Source organism: Erythrolamprus reginae, chromosome 13 (genome assembly GCF_031021105.1).
Source record: "Erythrolamprus reginae isolate rEryReg1 chromosome 13, rEryReg1.hap1, whole genome shotgun sequence".
Classification (NCBI taxonomy): Eukaryota; Metazoa; Chordata; class Lepidosauria; order Squamata; family Dipsadidae; genus Erythrolamprus; species Erythrolamprus reginae.
Window position 1 is genome coordinate 6,076,763 of NC_091962.1, and position 14,746 is coordinate 6,091,508.

The 14,746-nt window shown below is 39.9% G+C and overlaps 1 protein-coding gene across 1 annotated transcript in view; it reads left to right on the forward strand.

Moving 5' to 3' along the window:
* Positions 1-14,679, forward strand: part of CATSPER1 (cation channel sperm associated 1) — a 30,531-nt gene extending 15,852 nt beyond the window's left edge. Inside the window, exons 5-12 of the mRNA XM_070766573.1 lie at positions 260-351; positions 1,378-1,521; positions 3,037-3,100; positions 5,460-5,532; positions 8,406-8,463; positions 9,907-9,994; positions 12,714-12,828; positions 14,202-14,679. Of these exons, the coding sequence (XP_070622674.1) occupies positions 260-351; positions 1,378-1,521; positions 3,037-3,100; positions 5,460-5,532; positions 8,406-8,463; positions 9,907-9,994; positions 12,714-12,828; positions 14,202-14,231 (664 nt within the window). The 3' untranslated portion in view covers positions 14,232-14,679. The remainder of the gene's footprint in view (positions 1-259; positions 352-1,377; positions 1,522-3,036; positions 3,101-5,459; positions 5,533-8,405; positions 8,464-9,906; positions 9,995-12,713; positions 12,829-14,201) is intronic.
* The last annotated feature ends 67 nt before the right edge of the window (positions 14,680-14,746 follow it).

Genomic DNA, 14,746 nt, shown 5'->3' on the forward strand with positions numbered 1-14,746 from the left:
GGGAAGACGGATGGAAGGAAGAGAAGGGAATCTCCCAGAGAAAGGATTACTTAATAATTCATCTTCTCCTTTTTCCTTCTTCTCTTTCTTCCTTCCTTCCTTCCTTTCCTTCCTTCCTTCCTTTCTTCCTTTCCTTCCTTCTTTCCTTCCTTCCTTTCTTTCTTTCCTTCCTTCCTTCCTTCCTTCCTTTCCTTCCTTCCTTCCTTCCTTCCTTCCTTTCTTTCTATTTTTCTTTCTTCTTTTGCTGCTTTTCTTCCAGGGTGACGGAGAATCTTCAAGAAATCACAGGCACTTTTATGCTTTCCTTCCAGTCCATTGGAGCTATTATCCTCCTCATGTTCTCTTTCTTACGTATCCTCCCAGCATGAAAGGAGGCTGGAGTGAGGTGGAGGGAATGCAGCAGCTCATGGTCTGTAGCTGGTTGACTGGTCAAAACTTTAAAACTTTCAGACATGATAATTTCAACTCTCAGAATTCTCCAGTCACCTGTTGGGGGAATTCTGGGAGTTGAAGTCCATACATTTTAAAGTTGTCAAATTTTGAAAAAGAAAAAAAACAACCCATTTCACTCCCCAAGGAGTTTAAATAACATAGCCCTCCCAATTGTATATCAATAGGAAGCAAACTCCACACTCCCTTGCACTGATGATGTTACGTAGCTGGGTCATGAAGCATTGGATTCCTTTGACTCACATCTCCGAATTTTAGGAGTTGAATCCATTTCTGACTTGGTCCTGGTCAGTTTCACAGAACATTCCCCCTTTATTTTCCCTGCTGGAATCCAGAGTCTCCCCTTCCTCCAAGATGGTTATCCCGTACAGTGGTACCTCTATTTATGAACTTAATTTGTTCCATGAGCAGGTTCTTAAATAGAAAAGCAATTTTTCCCATAGGAATCAATGTAAAAGCAAATAATGTGTGCGACTCGGGAAACCACAGGGAGGGTGAAGGCTCTGTTTTCTCCCAGAAGATTCCTTAGAGAGGCCCCACGGAGGCTTCTCCCTGCCTTTTCCGGCCCTGTTTCCTCCCAGGAGATTCCCAGAGAGGCCCCACAGAGGCTTCTCCATGCCTTTTCCAGCCCTGTTTCCTCCCAGGAGATTCCTAGAGAGGCCCCACAGAGGCTTCTCCCTGCCTTTTCTGGCTACAGTTTCGGAGGCTCGGGTTTGTAAGTGTAAGTTCTTGAGAAGAGGCAAAAAAAATCTTGAGCCCCAAGTTATTATCTAGAAAAGTTCGTAAGTAGAGGCGTTCTTAGGTAGAGGTACCACTGTATTTAAAATAGGCTGAAGCCCATCTTCAAAACTCGCCCACCTCCTCCACTCTCCCAAGCTCCTGAGAATTGCCATTTCTTCCTTGACTCCTGTGTCTTCCGACTTCCAGTCATGTCTTCGGTGGTGCTGTGCGACAGGTACCACGAAGCGGATCAGAAGCATTTCGGGGACCTCTTCAAAACCATCTTCACCCTTTTTCAGCTTTTCACTTTGGATGACTGGTCGGTGATTTATCTCACGTGCCACGAAGCAGGTAGAGAGAAGCCAAGTGCAACATACGCTTTGTCCTATTTCCTCGTCTTAGCTTACGTTTGTCTCTTTATCTCCGTCTCTCTCCTCCTTTCTTTTCGTCCCTGTTCAATGTTTTTCCATGGATAAAAAGGTTTTTTTTCCTCTGCACTTCGTATCTCCTACTCTGTGCTGTGTGCTATTGTTCGGTGCAAAAAATCCCTACTCTTTACAGCAAAAAACCCCATGTTCCCCAGGGCTATTTATTTATTTATATATTTATTAGATTTGTATGCCGCCCCTTTCCGTAGACTCGGGGCGGCTCACAACACAATAAAAACAGTTTATAACAAATCTAATAATTTACAATTTAAAATATTTAAAAAACCCATTATTAAACAGACATACACACAGGCATACCATACATAAATTGTATAGACCCGGGGGAAATATCTCAGTTCCCCCATGCCTGACGACACAGGTGGGTTTTAAGGAGTTTGCGAAAGGCGAGGAGGGTAGGGGCAGTTCTAATCTCGGGGGAGATGGTTCCAGAGAGTCGGGGCCGCCACAGAGAAGGCTCTTCCCCTGGGCCCGCCAACCGACATTGTTTAGTTGACGGGACCCGGAGAAGGCCCACTCTGTGGGACCTAATCGGTCGCTGGGATTCGTATGGCAGAAGGCGGTCTCGGAGATATTCTGGTCCAGTGCCATGAAGGGCTTTAAAGGTCATAACCAACACTTTGAATTGTGACCGGAAATTGATCGGCAACCAATGCAGACTGCGGAGTGTTGGTGTAACATGGGCATACCTAGGGAAGCCCATGACTGGTCTCGCAGCTGCATTCTGCACGATCTGAAGTTTCCGAACACTTTTCAAAGGTAGCCCCATGTAGAGAGGGTTACAGTAGTCAAACCTCGAGGTGATGAGGGCATGAGTGACTGTGAGTAGTGAGTCCCGGTCCAAATAGGGCCGCAACTGGTGCACCAGGCGAACCTGGGCAAACGCCCCCCTCGCCACAGCTGAAAGATGGTTCTCTAATGTGAGCTGTGGATCGAGGAGGACGCCCAAGTTGCGGACCCTCTCCGAGGGGGTCAATAATTCCCCCCCCCCCAGGGTGATGGACGGCAAAACCCACAGCCACTCCGTCTTATCAGGGTTGAGTTTGAGTCTGTTGACACCCATCCAGGCCCCAACAGCCTCCAGACACCGGCACATCACTTCCACTGCTTCGTTGATTGGACATGGGGTGGAGATGTAAAGCTGGGTATCATCAGCGTACTGATGATACCTCACCCCATGCCCTTGGATGATCTCACCCAGCGGTTTCATGTAGATATTGAATAGCAGGGGGGAGAGGACCGACCCCCCTCCCCCAGCATCGCTCCGTGCCCACCCCCAGGGGGGACAACCTCACTATTTGAGAAGGACTGATGTACACATACAGTACATAGATACATATTGCGGGCAGTAACTGGGGTCCTGCAGATGACCTGTTATCTGGAATATCCCTTTACACCATGTTCCCTTCCTTCCTTCTAGGTGCTGGGTCCATTATTATTTTTCTCATCATGTATATCCTTGTGCAGTACTTTTTGCTTCTCAAGTAAGTATGGCCCAGGTAAAGACCTATCCAGGTGTGCTAAGAGGGAACAGAGGTGGGATGTTGAGGAATTTTAAAAAACCTGTGACCGGTCTCTGAAACAGCTCCCAAATTCAGAATACTCTACAGCAGTGATTTTCAAACTTTTTTGAGCCGCGGCACATTTTTTACATTTACAAAACCATGGGGCACATTGAGAGAGGGCGGGGGCGGCTAAAAAAGTTTGGACCAAAAATTCCTCTCTCTCTCTCTTCCTCTCTTTTGCTCTATTTCTCTCTCCCTCCCTCTTTCTCTCCCTTCCTCTTTTTTCTCTCTCTATCTCTCCATCCTTCTTTCTTTCTCTCTTCCTTCTTTCCTCTTTTTTGCTCTCTTTCTCTCTCCCTCTCTACCTCCCTCTATGCCTTTCTCTCTCCCACCTTCCCTCCCTATCTTTCTCTCTCTCTCTCTTTCTTTCTTTGTCTCTCCTCTCTTGCTTTATTTCTCTCTTGTTCTTTCTCTCTCTTCCTTGCTTTCTCTCTCTCTCTCTCTTGCTTTCTTTCTCTCCCTCTTGCTCTCTCTCTCTCTCTCTCTCTTTCTCTCTCTCTTGTTTTCTTTCTCTCCCTCTTTCTCTTTCTCTCTCTCTGTCTTTCTCTCTCTCTTGTTTTCTTTCTCTCTCTGAGCTTCGTGGCACACCTGACCATGTCTCACGGCATACTAGTGTGCCGCGGCACAGTGGTTGAAAAACACTGCTCTACAGTGGTACCTCTACCTAAGAATGCCTCTACTTACAAACTTTTCTAGATAAAGGACCGGGTGTTCAAGATTTTTTTTTGCCTCTTCGCAAGAACCATTTTCCACTTACAAACCCGAGTCTCCAACACTGCAACCGGAAAAGGCAGGGAGAAGCCTACATGGGGCCTCTCTAGGAATCTCCTGGGAGGAAACAGGGCCAGAAAAGGCGGAGAGAAGCCTCCGTGGAGCCTCCCTAGGAATCTCCTTTGAAAAGTGTTCGGAAACTTCAGATCGTGCAGAATGCAGCTGCGAGAGCAATCATGGGCTTTCCCAAATATGCCCATGTCACACCAACACTCCGCAGTCTGCATTGGTTGCCGATCAGTTTCCGATCACAATTCAAAGTGTTGGTTTTGACCTTTAAAGCCCTTCATGGCATCGGACCAGAATATCTCCAAGACCGCCTTCTGCCGCATGAATCCTATTAGGTCCCACAGAGTTGGCCTTCTCCGGGTCCCGTCAACTAAACAATGTCGTTTGGCAGGCCCCAGGGGAAGAGCCTTCTCTGTGGCAGCCCCGTCTCTCTGGAACCAGCTCCCCCCAGAGATTAGAACTGCCCCTACCCTCCTTGCCTTTCGTAAACTCCTTAAAACCCACCTTTGTCGTCAGGCATGGGGGAGCTGAGATATCTCCCCCGGGCCTATTCAATTCAATTTATGTATGGTATGCTTGTATGTATGTTTGCTTAATAATGGGGTTTTTAATATTTTAAATTGTAAATTATTAGATTTGTCATGAACTGTTTTATTGTGCTGTGAGCCGCCCCGAGTCCACGGAAAGGGGCGGCATAAAAATCAAATTAATAATAATAATAATAATAATAATAATAATAATAATAATAATAACGGCACACATTATTTGCTTTTACATTGATTCCTATGGGGAAAATTGCCCCTTTCCAATTTTGCACGTAAATAATCCTAGCCGCAGTTAAGATACGTATAATTAGATATAAAATTTCTTTCTTATAAGTCTGATTGGTAATTCCTAATAAATAAAAGGATATCCCCAAAAAAGAAGAAGTTATCGCAAAAATATTAGATTGCGCTGAAATGGATATGATGACAAGACGCTTAAATGATCAAGAAGATACGAAATTTTATGAAACATGGAACAAAGTTTATATATGGATAGATAAGAAAAAACAATAGAAAGTTAAAGTACATAAATAAATAAATGTGTGTTAAACTTTAATATCAGAACTAGTTTATATATAGTGAAATATTACAGGAAGAATTTTGATTTTATCTTAGTATTTAGTTAATTAATTATATTCTTTTTCTTTTGTAACATTCAAATATGTATTCAATTATGTATTCTTTTTCTATATTGGAATTTATACTTTTGAGATAAGCGGGGAAAATGCATCCCCACCTTTTATGTTTGATGTATGTATGTCTGTTAGTCTATTTTATGAAAATTAATTTAAAAAAAAAAAAAGAACCTGGTCACGGAATGAATTAACTTCGTAAGTAGAGGGACCACTGTGTTTTTACCCAGCCGTAATCCTTTGCAACAGCTCTGCGGCTGATCTGAATACAGGTCTAGGGGTCAATATTACGGAACCCCCACCCCCAAATTTCTCTTGCAGCCTGGTGATTGCAGTCCTGGTGGACAATTTCCAGATGTCCCTCCTCAAACGGCAAGAGAAGAAGAAACTGAAGGTCGATTCTGAAATTTTTTGGGGCTGGGGAGGGGATGGGGGTAAGGAGACGACTAGTTGCCTATTTGGAAGAAGGTGTATAAATCCAAAACAAAACATGGTTCTGTATGTAAAACGATGAGATGGGTGGATTTATAGGGGATGATGGTATCTGTAGTCTATTGGGCATGCTTTTGAAGAATATTGAGGTAGTCCAATCCTAAAGCCATACTGTATATCGTGAATTTTTTTTTCCAATGCTTTAGTATAGAATAATATATTAATTTGCTAGAAATTCAGAATTCAGCTTTTCCTTTTCTTTGATTTCTGCATTTATTTATTTATTTCTCTCCTTTGTTTTTTTTTCTTCCTTTCTTTCTCTTCTGTTCATCTTTCCTTCTTTCTTTCTCTTTTTCTTTCCTTCCTTCCTTTCTTCCTTCTTTCTGTATTTCATTCATTCTTTCTCTCCTTTACCCTTTTTCTTTCTTTCTTTGTTCATCTTTCCTCTTTCTTTCTTTCTTTCTTTCTTTCCTTCTTTCTTTCCTTTCTCTCTTTCTTTTTCTTTCTTTCCCTTTTCATTCGTCCTTTCTCTTTCTTCTTTCTTTCTTTCACATTTCTTTTTTCTTTCTTACTCTTTTTTCATTTTTTCCTTTTCTTTCTTTCCCTTTTCATTCTTCCTTTCTCTTTCTTTCTTTCACATTTCTTTTTTCTTTCTTACTCTTTTTTCCTTTTTTCCTTTTCTTTCTTTCCCTTTTCATTCTTCCTTTCTCTTTCTTCTTTCTTTCTTTCACATTTCTTTTTTCTTTCTTACTCTTTTTTCCTTTTTTCCTTTTCTTTCTTTCCCTTTTCATTCTTCCTTTCTCTTTCTTTCTTTCACATTTCTTTTTTCTTTCTTACTCTTTTTTCATTTTTTCCTTTTCTTTCTTTCCCTTTTCATTCTTCCTTTCTCTTTCTTTCTTTCACATTTCTTTTTTCTTTCTTACTCTTTTTTCATTTTTTCCTTTTCTTTCTTTCCCTTTTCATTCTTCCTTTCTCTTTCTTTCTTTCACATTTCTTTTTTCTTTCTTACTCTTTTTTCCTTTTTTCCTTTTCTTTCTTTCCCTTTTCATTCTTCCTTTCTCTTTCTTTCTTTCTTTCACATTTCTTTTTTCTTTCTTACTCTTTTTTCATTTTTTCCTTTTCTTTCTTTCCCTTTTCATTCTTCCTTTCTCTTTCTTTCTTTCACATTTCTTTTTTCTTTCTTACTCTTTTTTCATTTTTTCCTTTTCTTTCTTTCCCTTTTCATTCTTCCTTTCTCTTTCTTTCTTTCACATTTCTTTTTTCTTTCTTACTCTTTTTTCATTTTTTCTTTTTCTTTCTTTCCCTTTTCATTCTTCCTTTCTCTTTCTTTCTTTCACATTTCTTTTTTCTTTCTTACCCTTTTTTCATTTTTTCCTTTTCTTTCTTTCCCTTTTCATTCTTCCTTTCTCTTTCTTTCTTTCTTTCTTTCACATTTCTTTTTTCTTTCTTACCCTTTTTTCATTTTTTCCTTTTCTTTCTTTCCATTTTCATTCTTCCTTTCTCTTTCTTTCTTTCACATTTCTTTTTTCTTTCTTACTCTTTTTTCATTTTTTCCTTTTCTTTCTTTCCCTTTTCATTCTTCCTTTCTCTTTCTTTCTTTCACATTTCTTTTTTCTTTCTTACTCTTTTTCATTTTTTCTTTCTTTCCCTTTTCATTCTTCCTTTCTCTTTCTTTCTTTCACATTTCTTTTTTCTTTCTTACCCTTTTTTCATTTTTTCCTTTTCTTTCTTTCCCTTTTCATTCTTCCTTTCTCTTTCTTTCTTTCACATTTCTTTTTTCTTTCTTACCCTTTTTTCATTTTTTCCTTTTCTTTCTTTCCCTTTTCATTCTTCCTTTCTCTTTCTTTCTTTCTTTCTTTCTTTCACATTTCTTTTTTCTTTCTTACTCTTTTTTTCATTTTTTTTTCTTTTTCTTTCTTCATTCTAAATATCAGTTCTCCTAATTTTTATTCTGCACTCAAAATTCCAACAAAGTTTAGGGGTAGTGATTTCTGACAGTCTCAAAATGGGTGAGCAGTGTGGTCGGGCGGTAGGAAAGGCAAGTAGGATGCTTGGCTGCATAGCTAGAGGTATAACAAGCAGGAAGAGGGAGATTGTGATCCCCTTATACAGAGCGCTGGTGAGACCCCATTTGGAATAATACTGTGTTCAGTTCTGGAGACCTCACCTGCAAAAAGATATTGACAAAATTGAAGGGGTCCAAAGACGGGCTACAAGAATGGTGGAAGGTCTTAAGTATAAAACGTATCAGGAAAGACTTCATGAACTCAATCTGTATAGTCTGGAGGACAGAAGGAAAAGGGGGGACATGATCGAAATATTTAAATATGTTAAAGGGTTAAATAGGGTTCAGGAGGGAAGTGTTTTTAATAGGAAAGTGAACACAAGAACAAGGGGACACAATCTGAAGTTAGTTGGGGGAAAGATCAAAGGCAACATGAGAAAATATTTTACTGAAAGAGTAGTAGATCCTTGGAACAAACTTCCAGCAGACGTGGTTGGTAAATCCACAGTAACCGAATTTAAACATGCCTGGGATAAACATATATCCATTGTAAGATAAAATACAGGAAATAGCATAAGGGCAGACTAGATGGACCATGAGGTCTTTTTCTGCCGTCAGTCTTCTATGTTTCTATGTTTCTAAAACAGCCTAGCCTCCATGCTAGTTAGGAGGAGGGTGGAAATTATTCTTGATCAGCCAGCTGGACTCATTTGGGTTGAGCTCAGCTCTAATCCAAGCTGCGAGGTTGTCTTTTCAGAATATACCAGAAGCACGGAATGTCTTCGTCCTCTTCTGCCATTGCTGACTTACTCTCTTCACTCTTGCATTAGCAAAAAATTGTCCAGCTGAAGGACAGCGTCACAGAGGATGCTGCAGCCAAGCAAGCAGGTGATGGTCAGATTGGGGTGGGTGTGTTTGGACTAGGTTCAAACTTGAGCAAACAATGACAGAACTCAGGCCCGGCCGATTGCTTGTCCTAAATGGGCAGGTGAAAGCTGGTTCCATGCAGCAGTGAAAATTGTGACTGGGGAATTCTGGGAGTTGAAGTCCACCCATCTTAAAAGATGCCAGAGTGGAGAAACCCTGCCTTGCAATAGAGAGATTTACAGCTTTCTTTCTTTCTTTCTTCATTCATTCATTCATTCATTCATTCATTCAATTTTTATGCCGCCCTTCTCCTTAGACTCAGGGCGGCTTCCTTCCTTCCTTTATTCATTCATTCATTCATTCATTCATTCATTCATTCATTCATTCGATTTTTATGCCGCCCTTCTCCTTAGACTCAGGACGGCTTCCTTCCTTCCTTCCTTCCTTCCTTCCTTCCTTCATTCCTTCATTCATTCATTCCTTCATTCATTCAATTTTTATGCTGCCCTTCTCCTTAGACTCAGGGCGGCTTCCTTCCTTCCTTCCTTCCTTTCTTCATTCATTCATTCATTCATTCTTTCATTCATTCGATTTTTATGCTGCCCTTCTCCTTGGACTCAGGGCGGCTTCCTTCCTTCCTTCATTCCTTCCTTCATTCATTCATTCATTTTTTATGCCGCCCTTCTCCTTGGACTCAGGGCGGCTTCCTTCCTTCCTTCCTTCCTTCCTTCCTTCATTCATTCATTCATTCATTCATTCATTCATTCGATTTTTATGCCGCCCTTCTCCTTAGACTCAGGGCGGCTTACAACATGTTAGCAATAGCACTTTTTTAAAACAGAGCCAGCCTATTGCCCCCACAACCCAGGTCCTCATTTTACCCACCTCGGAAGGATGGCTGAGTCAACCTTGAGCCGGTGATGAGATTTGAACCGCTGACCTACAGATCTACAGTCAGCTTCAGTGGCCTGCAGTACCGCACTCTACCTGCCGCGCCACTGTAAGTGATGCTTGAACAAGGTCTGCAGGATTGGTTGAGACACTACACATCCTCATCGCAAGCTGTTTTCCTCGTTGCCTTCTGGGAGGGGGAACATATAGATTCAGTCACAGTTTTATTTATTTATTATTTATTTATTTATTATTTAGATTTGTATGCCGCCCCTCTCCGCAGACTCGGGGCGGTTCCAGTTTTGTTCCATAAAGCACCGACTTTGTGAATTCTCAAATTCCTTCTTTCTGCTATGTATTCCAGATGAGCAGTGATTCATATTTTGTTTCTTTACAACTGTTAATAATTGTGGACTTCAACGGGCTGGAGAATTCTGGGAGTTGAAGTCCACAAGTCTTAAAGATGTCAAGTTTGAAGAGCCGTGGTTTAACGCAAAGGGCGAGTTGGGGGGTCAAGATAAATCTGTATATGGAACTAACCTGGACTCCTTTTCTCATCTTTCTTTGATACAGAGAAGGCCAAGTTGAAGGAACAGGCAGAAGAAACTCTCTTTAGGAGGACGATAATGGAAAAATATGGTAGCCTTGAGCTGAGTGACAGGTGAGGATTAAAACCAGATGACAAAATAACAGGGTTTAGTTTAGTTTAGTTAGTTTCTTAGTTTGTTTTTATTCTCTCTCTCTCTCTCTCTTTATCTATCTATCTATCTATCTCCATCCATCTATCTATCTATTCATCCATCCATCCACTCTATCATTCTATTTCTATATCTCTCCCTCTATCTATCTATCTATCTATCTATCTATCTATCTATATCTATCTATCTATCTCTATCCATCCATCTATTTATCTATTCATCCATCCATCCACTCTATCGTTCTATTTCTATATCTCTCCCTATCTCTATATCTATCTATCTATCTATCTATCTATCTATCTATCTATCTATCATCTATCTATCTCTATCCATACATCTATCTATCTATTCATCCATCCATCCACTCTATCATTCTATTTCTATATCTCTCCCTATCTCTATATCTATCTATCTATCTATCTATCTATCTATCTATCTATCTATCTATCTATCTCTATCCATTCATCTATCTATCTATTCATCCATCCATCCACTCTATCGTTCTATTTCTATCTCTTATCTATCTATCTATCTATCTATCTATCTCTATCCATCCATCTATCTATCTATTCATCCATCCACTCTATCGTTCTATTTCTATATCTATCTACCTACCTACCTACCTATCTATCTATCTATCTATCTACCTACCTACCTATCTATTTTATTTGTCAATCAAGTATAGGATAGTAGTTTATATAAACATAACATAGAAAGTAATGATAAAAAAGAAAGACAATGGGACAGGGACAAGTAGGCACAATGGCGCACTTATGCATGCCTCTTAGAGACCTTTTTAAAAAGGGGAGAGGTCAACTGTAGACAATCTAAGGTTGAAGATTTTGGGGTTGGGGGAAGAAACCACAGAGTCCGGTTCCAGGCGTTGATCACTCTATTGATGAAGTCGTATTTTCTGCAGCCTAGTTTGGAGCGGTTTAAATTTAGTTTGAATCTGTTTTGTGCTCGTGTGTTGTTGCGGTTGAAGGTGAACTAGTCACCTTCAACTGCAACAACAACAGGAAGGACTTTTCGGTATATGAAGCCTGGGGCGAGCAAAAAACGAGCGTGCCGGGAGTGGGAGGGGGTCGTTGTCATGCACACATGCGTGGGCCCCCCGCATTGAATTATGGGTGTGGGCATGCACGCATTTGACTGTCGTCATTAAGTGAGACAGGAGGCAAGTACCATCACCTGGGGAAGGCAATCTTGTCCTGGACAAAACTTTGCACCCTTTTTATTGTCATCCATTAGTTTTGAAGTTACATCTCATTGGATATTAGAGAATACACAATCTTATTGGCTAGTTTAAAGAATGAGCCGCCCCAAGTCTTCGGAGAGGGACGGCATACAAATCTAATAAATTATTATTACATTATTTATTTTTTGATATTTGATTTGATTTGATTTGTATGCCGCCCCTCTCCGCAGACTCAGGGCGGCTAACAGCAGTAAAAAAGACAAATATAACAAATCTAATATAAAAAGTAATTTTAAAAACCCCAATTTAAGAGACCAATCATACAAACAGATATACCGTGCATAAATTTTATAAGCCTAGGGGGAAGGGAATATCTCAATTCCCCCATGCCTCAATTCCCCCCATATTATTATGTTTGCCTCGTGGGCAGTGAATGATCAATTGTGTTGTTTCATGGCCAAGTGCAGTTTTGGGGGTATCTCTTCTCTCCAGGGTTGATCAAGGAGGAAGTCTGGGGTTTTTTTTAGGAAAGGTGGTATCTGTGGAATGCCAGTAATTTATCCGGTGCCTTATCACAGGATTTTAGCCAACTCCATGGTATGCCAGCCAGAGACAGCTTTTAATCCTGTCTCCACAATTGACACACACCCCATAGCCGCTCCGAGTCTCCGGAGAGGGGCGGCATACAAATCTAATAAATATAATAATAATTAAGCCCCCTTTTTGGCACGCGAACCAAACATGATTCGCCGTCGCTGGGCTAGACATACAGTTAGAACACGAAACATAGAATAATAAAGATGGGAGGGACCTTGGAGGAGATTATTATTATTAATATTATTATTATTATTATTATTATTATTATTTATTAGATTTGTATGCTGCCCCTCTCCATAGACTCGAAACATAGAATAATAAAGATGGGAGGGATCTTGGAGGTCTTCAACCCAGCCCCCTCCTCATAGCAGGAGATTATTATTATTATTATTATTATTATTATTATTATTATTATTAATTAGATTTGTATGCTGCCCCTCTCTGTAGACTCGGGGCAGCTCACAGCAGTAATAAAAACTGTGTACAATAACAAATCTAATATATAAAAATATCTAAAAACCCATAATTTAAAAAACATACAAACATACCATGCATAAACTATATAGGCCTGGGGGAGATGTCTCAATTCCCCCATGCCTGACGGCAGAGGTGGGTTTTAAGGAGTTTACAAAAGGCAAGGAGGGTGGGGGGAGCTGGTTCCAGAGGGTGGGGGCCGCCACAGAGAAGGCTCTTCCCCTGGGTCCCGCCAGACGCCATTGTTTAGTCGACAGGACCCGGAGAAGGCCAACTCTGTGGGACCTAACTGGTCACTGGGATTCGTGCGGCAGAAGGCGGTCCCGGAGATATTCTAGTTCCCCCAAGATAATAAATAAACATAAACAAATCAGGAAGTAAATAAATGGGTTTCTCCCCCCCCCCTCTTTCAGAGAATGGCACCTTTTGTACAATTACTTCCAGATAATGACAGCTATTGAGAATAGTCAACAGCAGTTCCAGTCACAAGCGACTACCACTGACAAGATCTTGGACACGTTTTTTGAGGTATTGATTAAAAAACCTTGTGTTAGGTCTTACTAGGGGTTGGGTCTAACTTACCTCATTGCTGGCTCGCTGGCTCCTGTGCTGCGCAGGAGTACTTCATGGGTACATGCGTGCACAGTACTGAAAAATCCCTCCAAAATTTAAAAAAAATTTAAAAGCCGAAAATAAGATGCATAGTGCCAGAAACTCGGCTTCTGCACATGCTCAGTAGAAAAAATAAATTTAAAACAATTCCAAAAAAAAAAAAAGAATAAAAAAAAGTAGCGGCCACTGGTGACATCGCCAGTGGCCGCTACTGGTTTAAGCGAACTGGTGAACCGGGAGAAACCCACCCCTATTCTGTTGTTCAACTCATTAAGGGGATTTGAATTAAGAATTCTTTTTTTGTATTCGATTTTATTTGAAAAGAATAAAAACAAAAACAGCAAGACATCAAAACAAAATACGACAAAAACATCGCATGTAAAATACATATTTACAATTCCAATTCCTAATCTTCGGTTTCAATATCTTCCTTTAAATTTACAGATGTTCTATTTTCTCTCTTTCCCGCCCCCCCCTCTATCCAATTATAAAATTTACCCCACATGGTATAGTATTCTTTGTCCTGTTTGTTCTGTAACTCTTAAGGTAAGATTGCTCCATTTTGCGCATTCCAATATTTTATTGATTAATATGTCCTCCGATGGTTCATTTTCTTTCTTCCAACTTTGAGCAAAAACCAATCGAGCCACAGTTAGTATATGTATTATTAAATAATAATTGGTCTTTTCATATTGGCCTCTAATTATTCCCAATAGATAAGTCTCAGGTATTAATTCTATTTCACACTCAAGTATCTCTTTTATTATTTTGTGAATCATGGTCCAGAATTTTTTAGTTAATGAACATGTCCACCACATATGGTAGTACATACCAGGTAATGATTTACATTTCCAACGTTCATTTTTAAATTTTGGACAAATATTCGCTAGCCTTGCCGGGGCGTAATGCCACCTGTAAAACACCTTGTATAAATTCTCTCTATATGATACAGATGTTGTTAATTTGTCTTTCCAAATCTTTCCCCAAAGTTGAATAGTGCAGCCAAAGTTGGTCATCCAGGCAATCATATTTTCTTTTACCACTTCTTCTATATTTTCATGATTGAACATAAAATTACACATTTTGGTTATAAATTTCTTCTCTGGGCCTAGTAAAATTGTATCTATTATATTTGCTTTTTTGCTAATTCGAAAATCTACAAGGTCTGAATTAAGAAGTCTTAGAATGTGTCTTTGAGGACTTTGTGGCTCTTAAGTGTCCAGTATTGATTATAATAACCACACTATGGAACACAAAACAGACTAATTTCCCTATCTTCTCCTTAACAGACATCTGAAGAGGACTACTTCCCTAAATGAAACAGAGAAATTCACAATCCACTAGTGGGATGTTTTTTTTTTAATGCTACCAGCAACTGCAGCAGTGAAAAAGTTGGCATCCTGGGTTATTTTGAAGACCTGAGTCTTAGTATGTAAGCAGTTTAAATCTAATTATCTTCCCGTGTGGATAGCTAGCAGCCTCACAATTTGTTTCAGAGATAACAGCTCCTTTGGTTCAGAATGTTTGACCACAGCTTTTTTTTTAAAAAAAAATATTTTCTACACTGCTGCTAGCGAGCAATTTTTCCACCTTCAGAGAAATACCTTTGCATCAATTTCAAATGTATAAATTTAAAAAACGATCTTCAAAGCAAAAAAGATTTAAATCAAACAAGTTTGGATTGAATCTAAACATTTTTTTGGCATGCAAATTGTAGATGTGTAACCCCTTCAAAAATGAAAATAATAAAAAGAGTTCATTACAAAGCCTCTTTCCTTCCCATCTCTTCTTCATTGATAAATTGAGGGAAATGAGACGGGAATGGGCCCTCTTC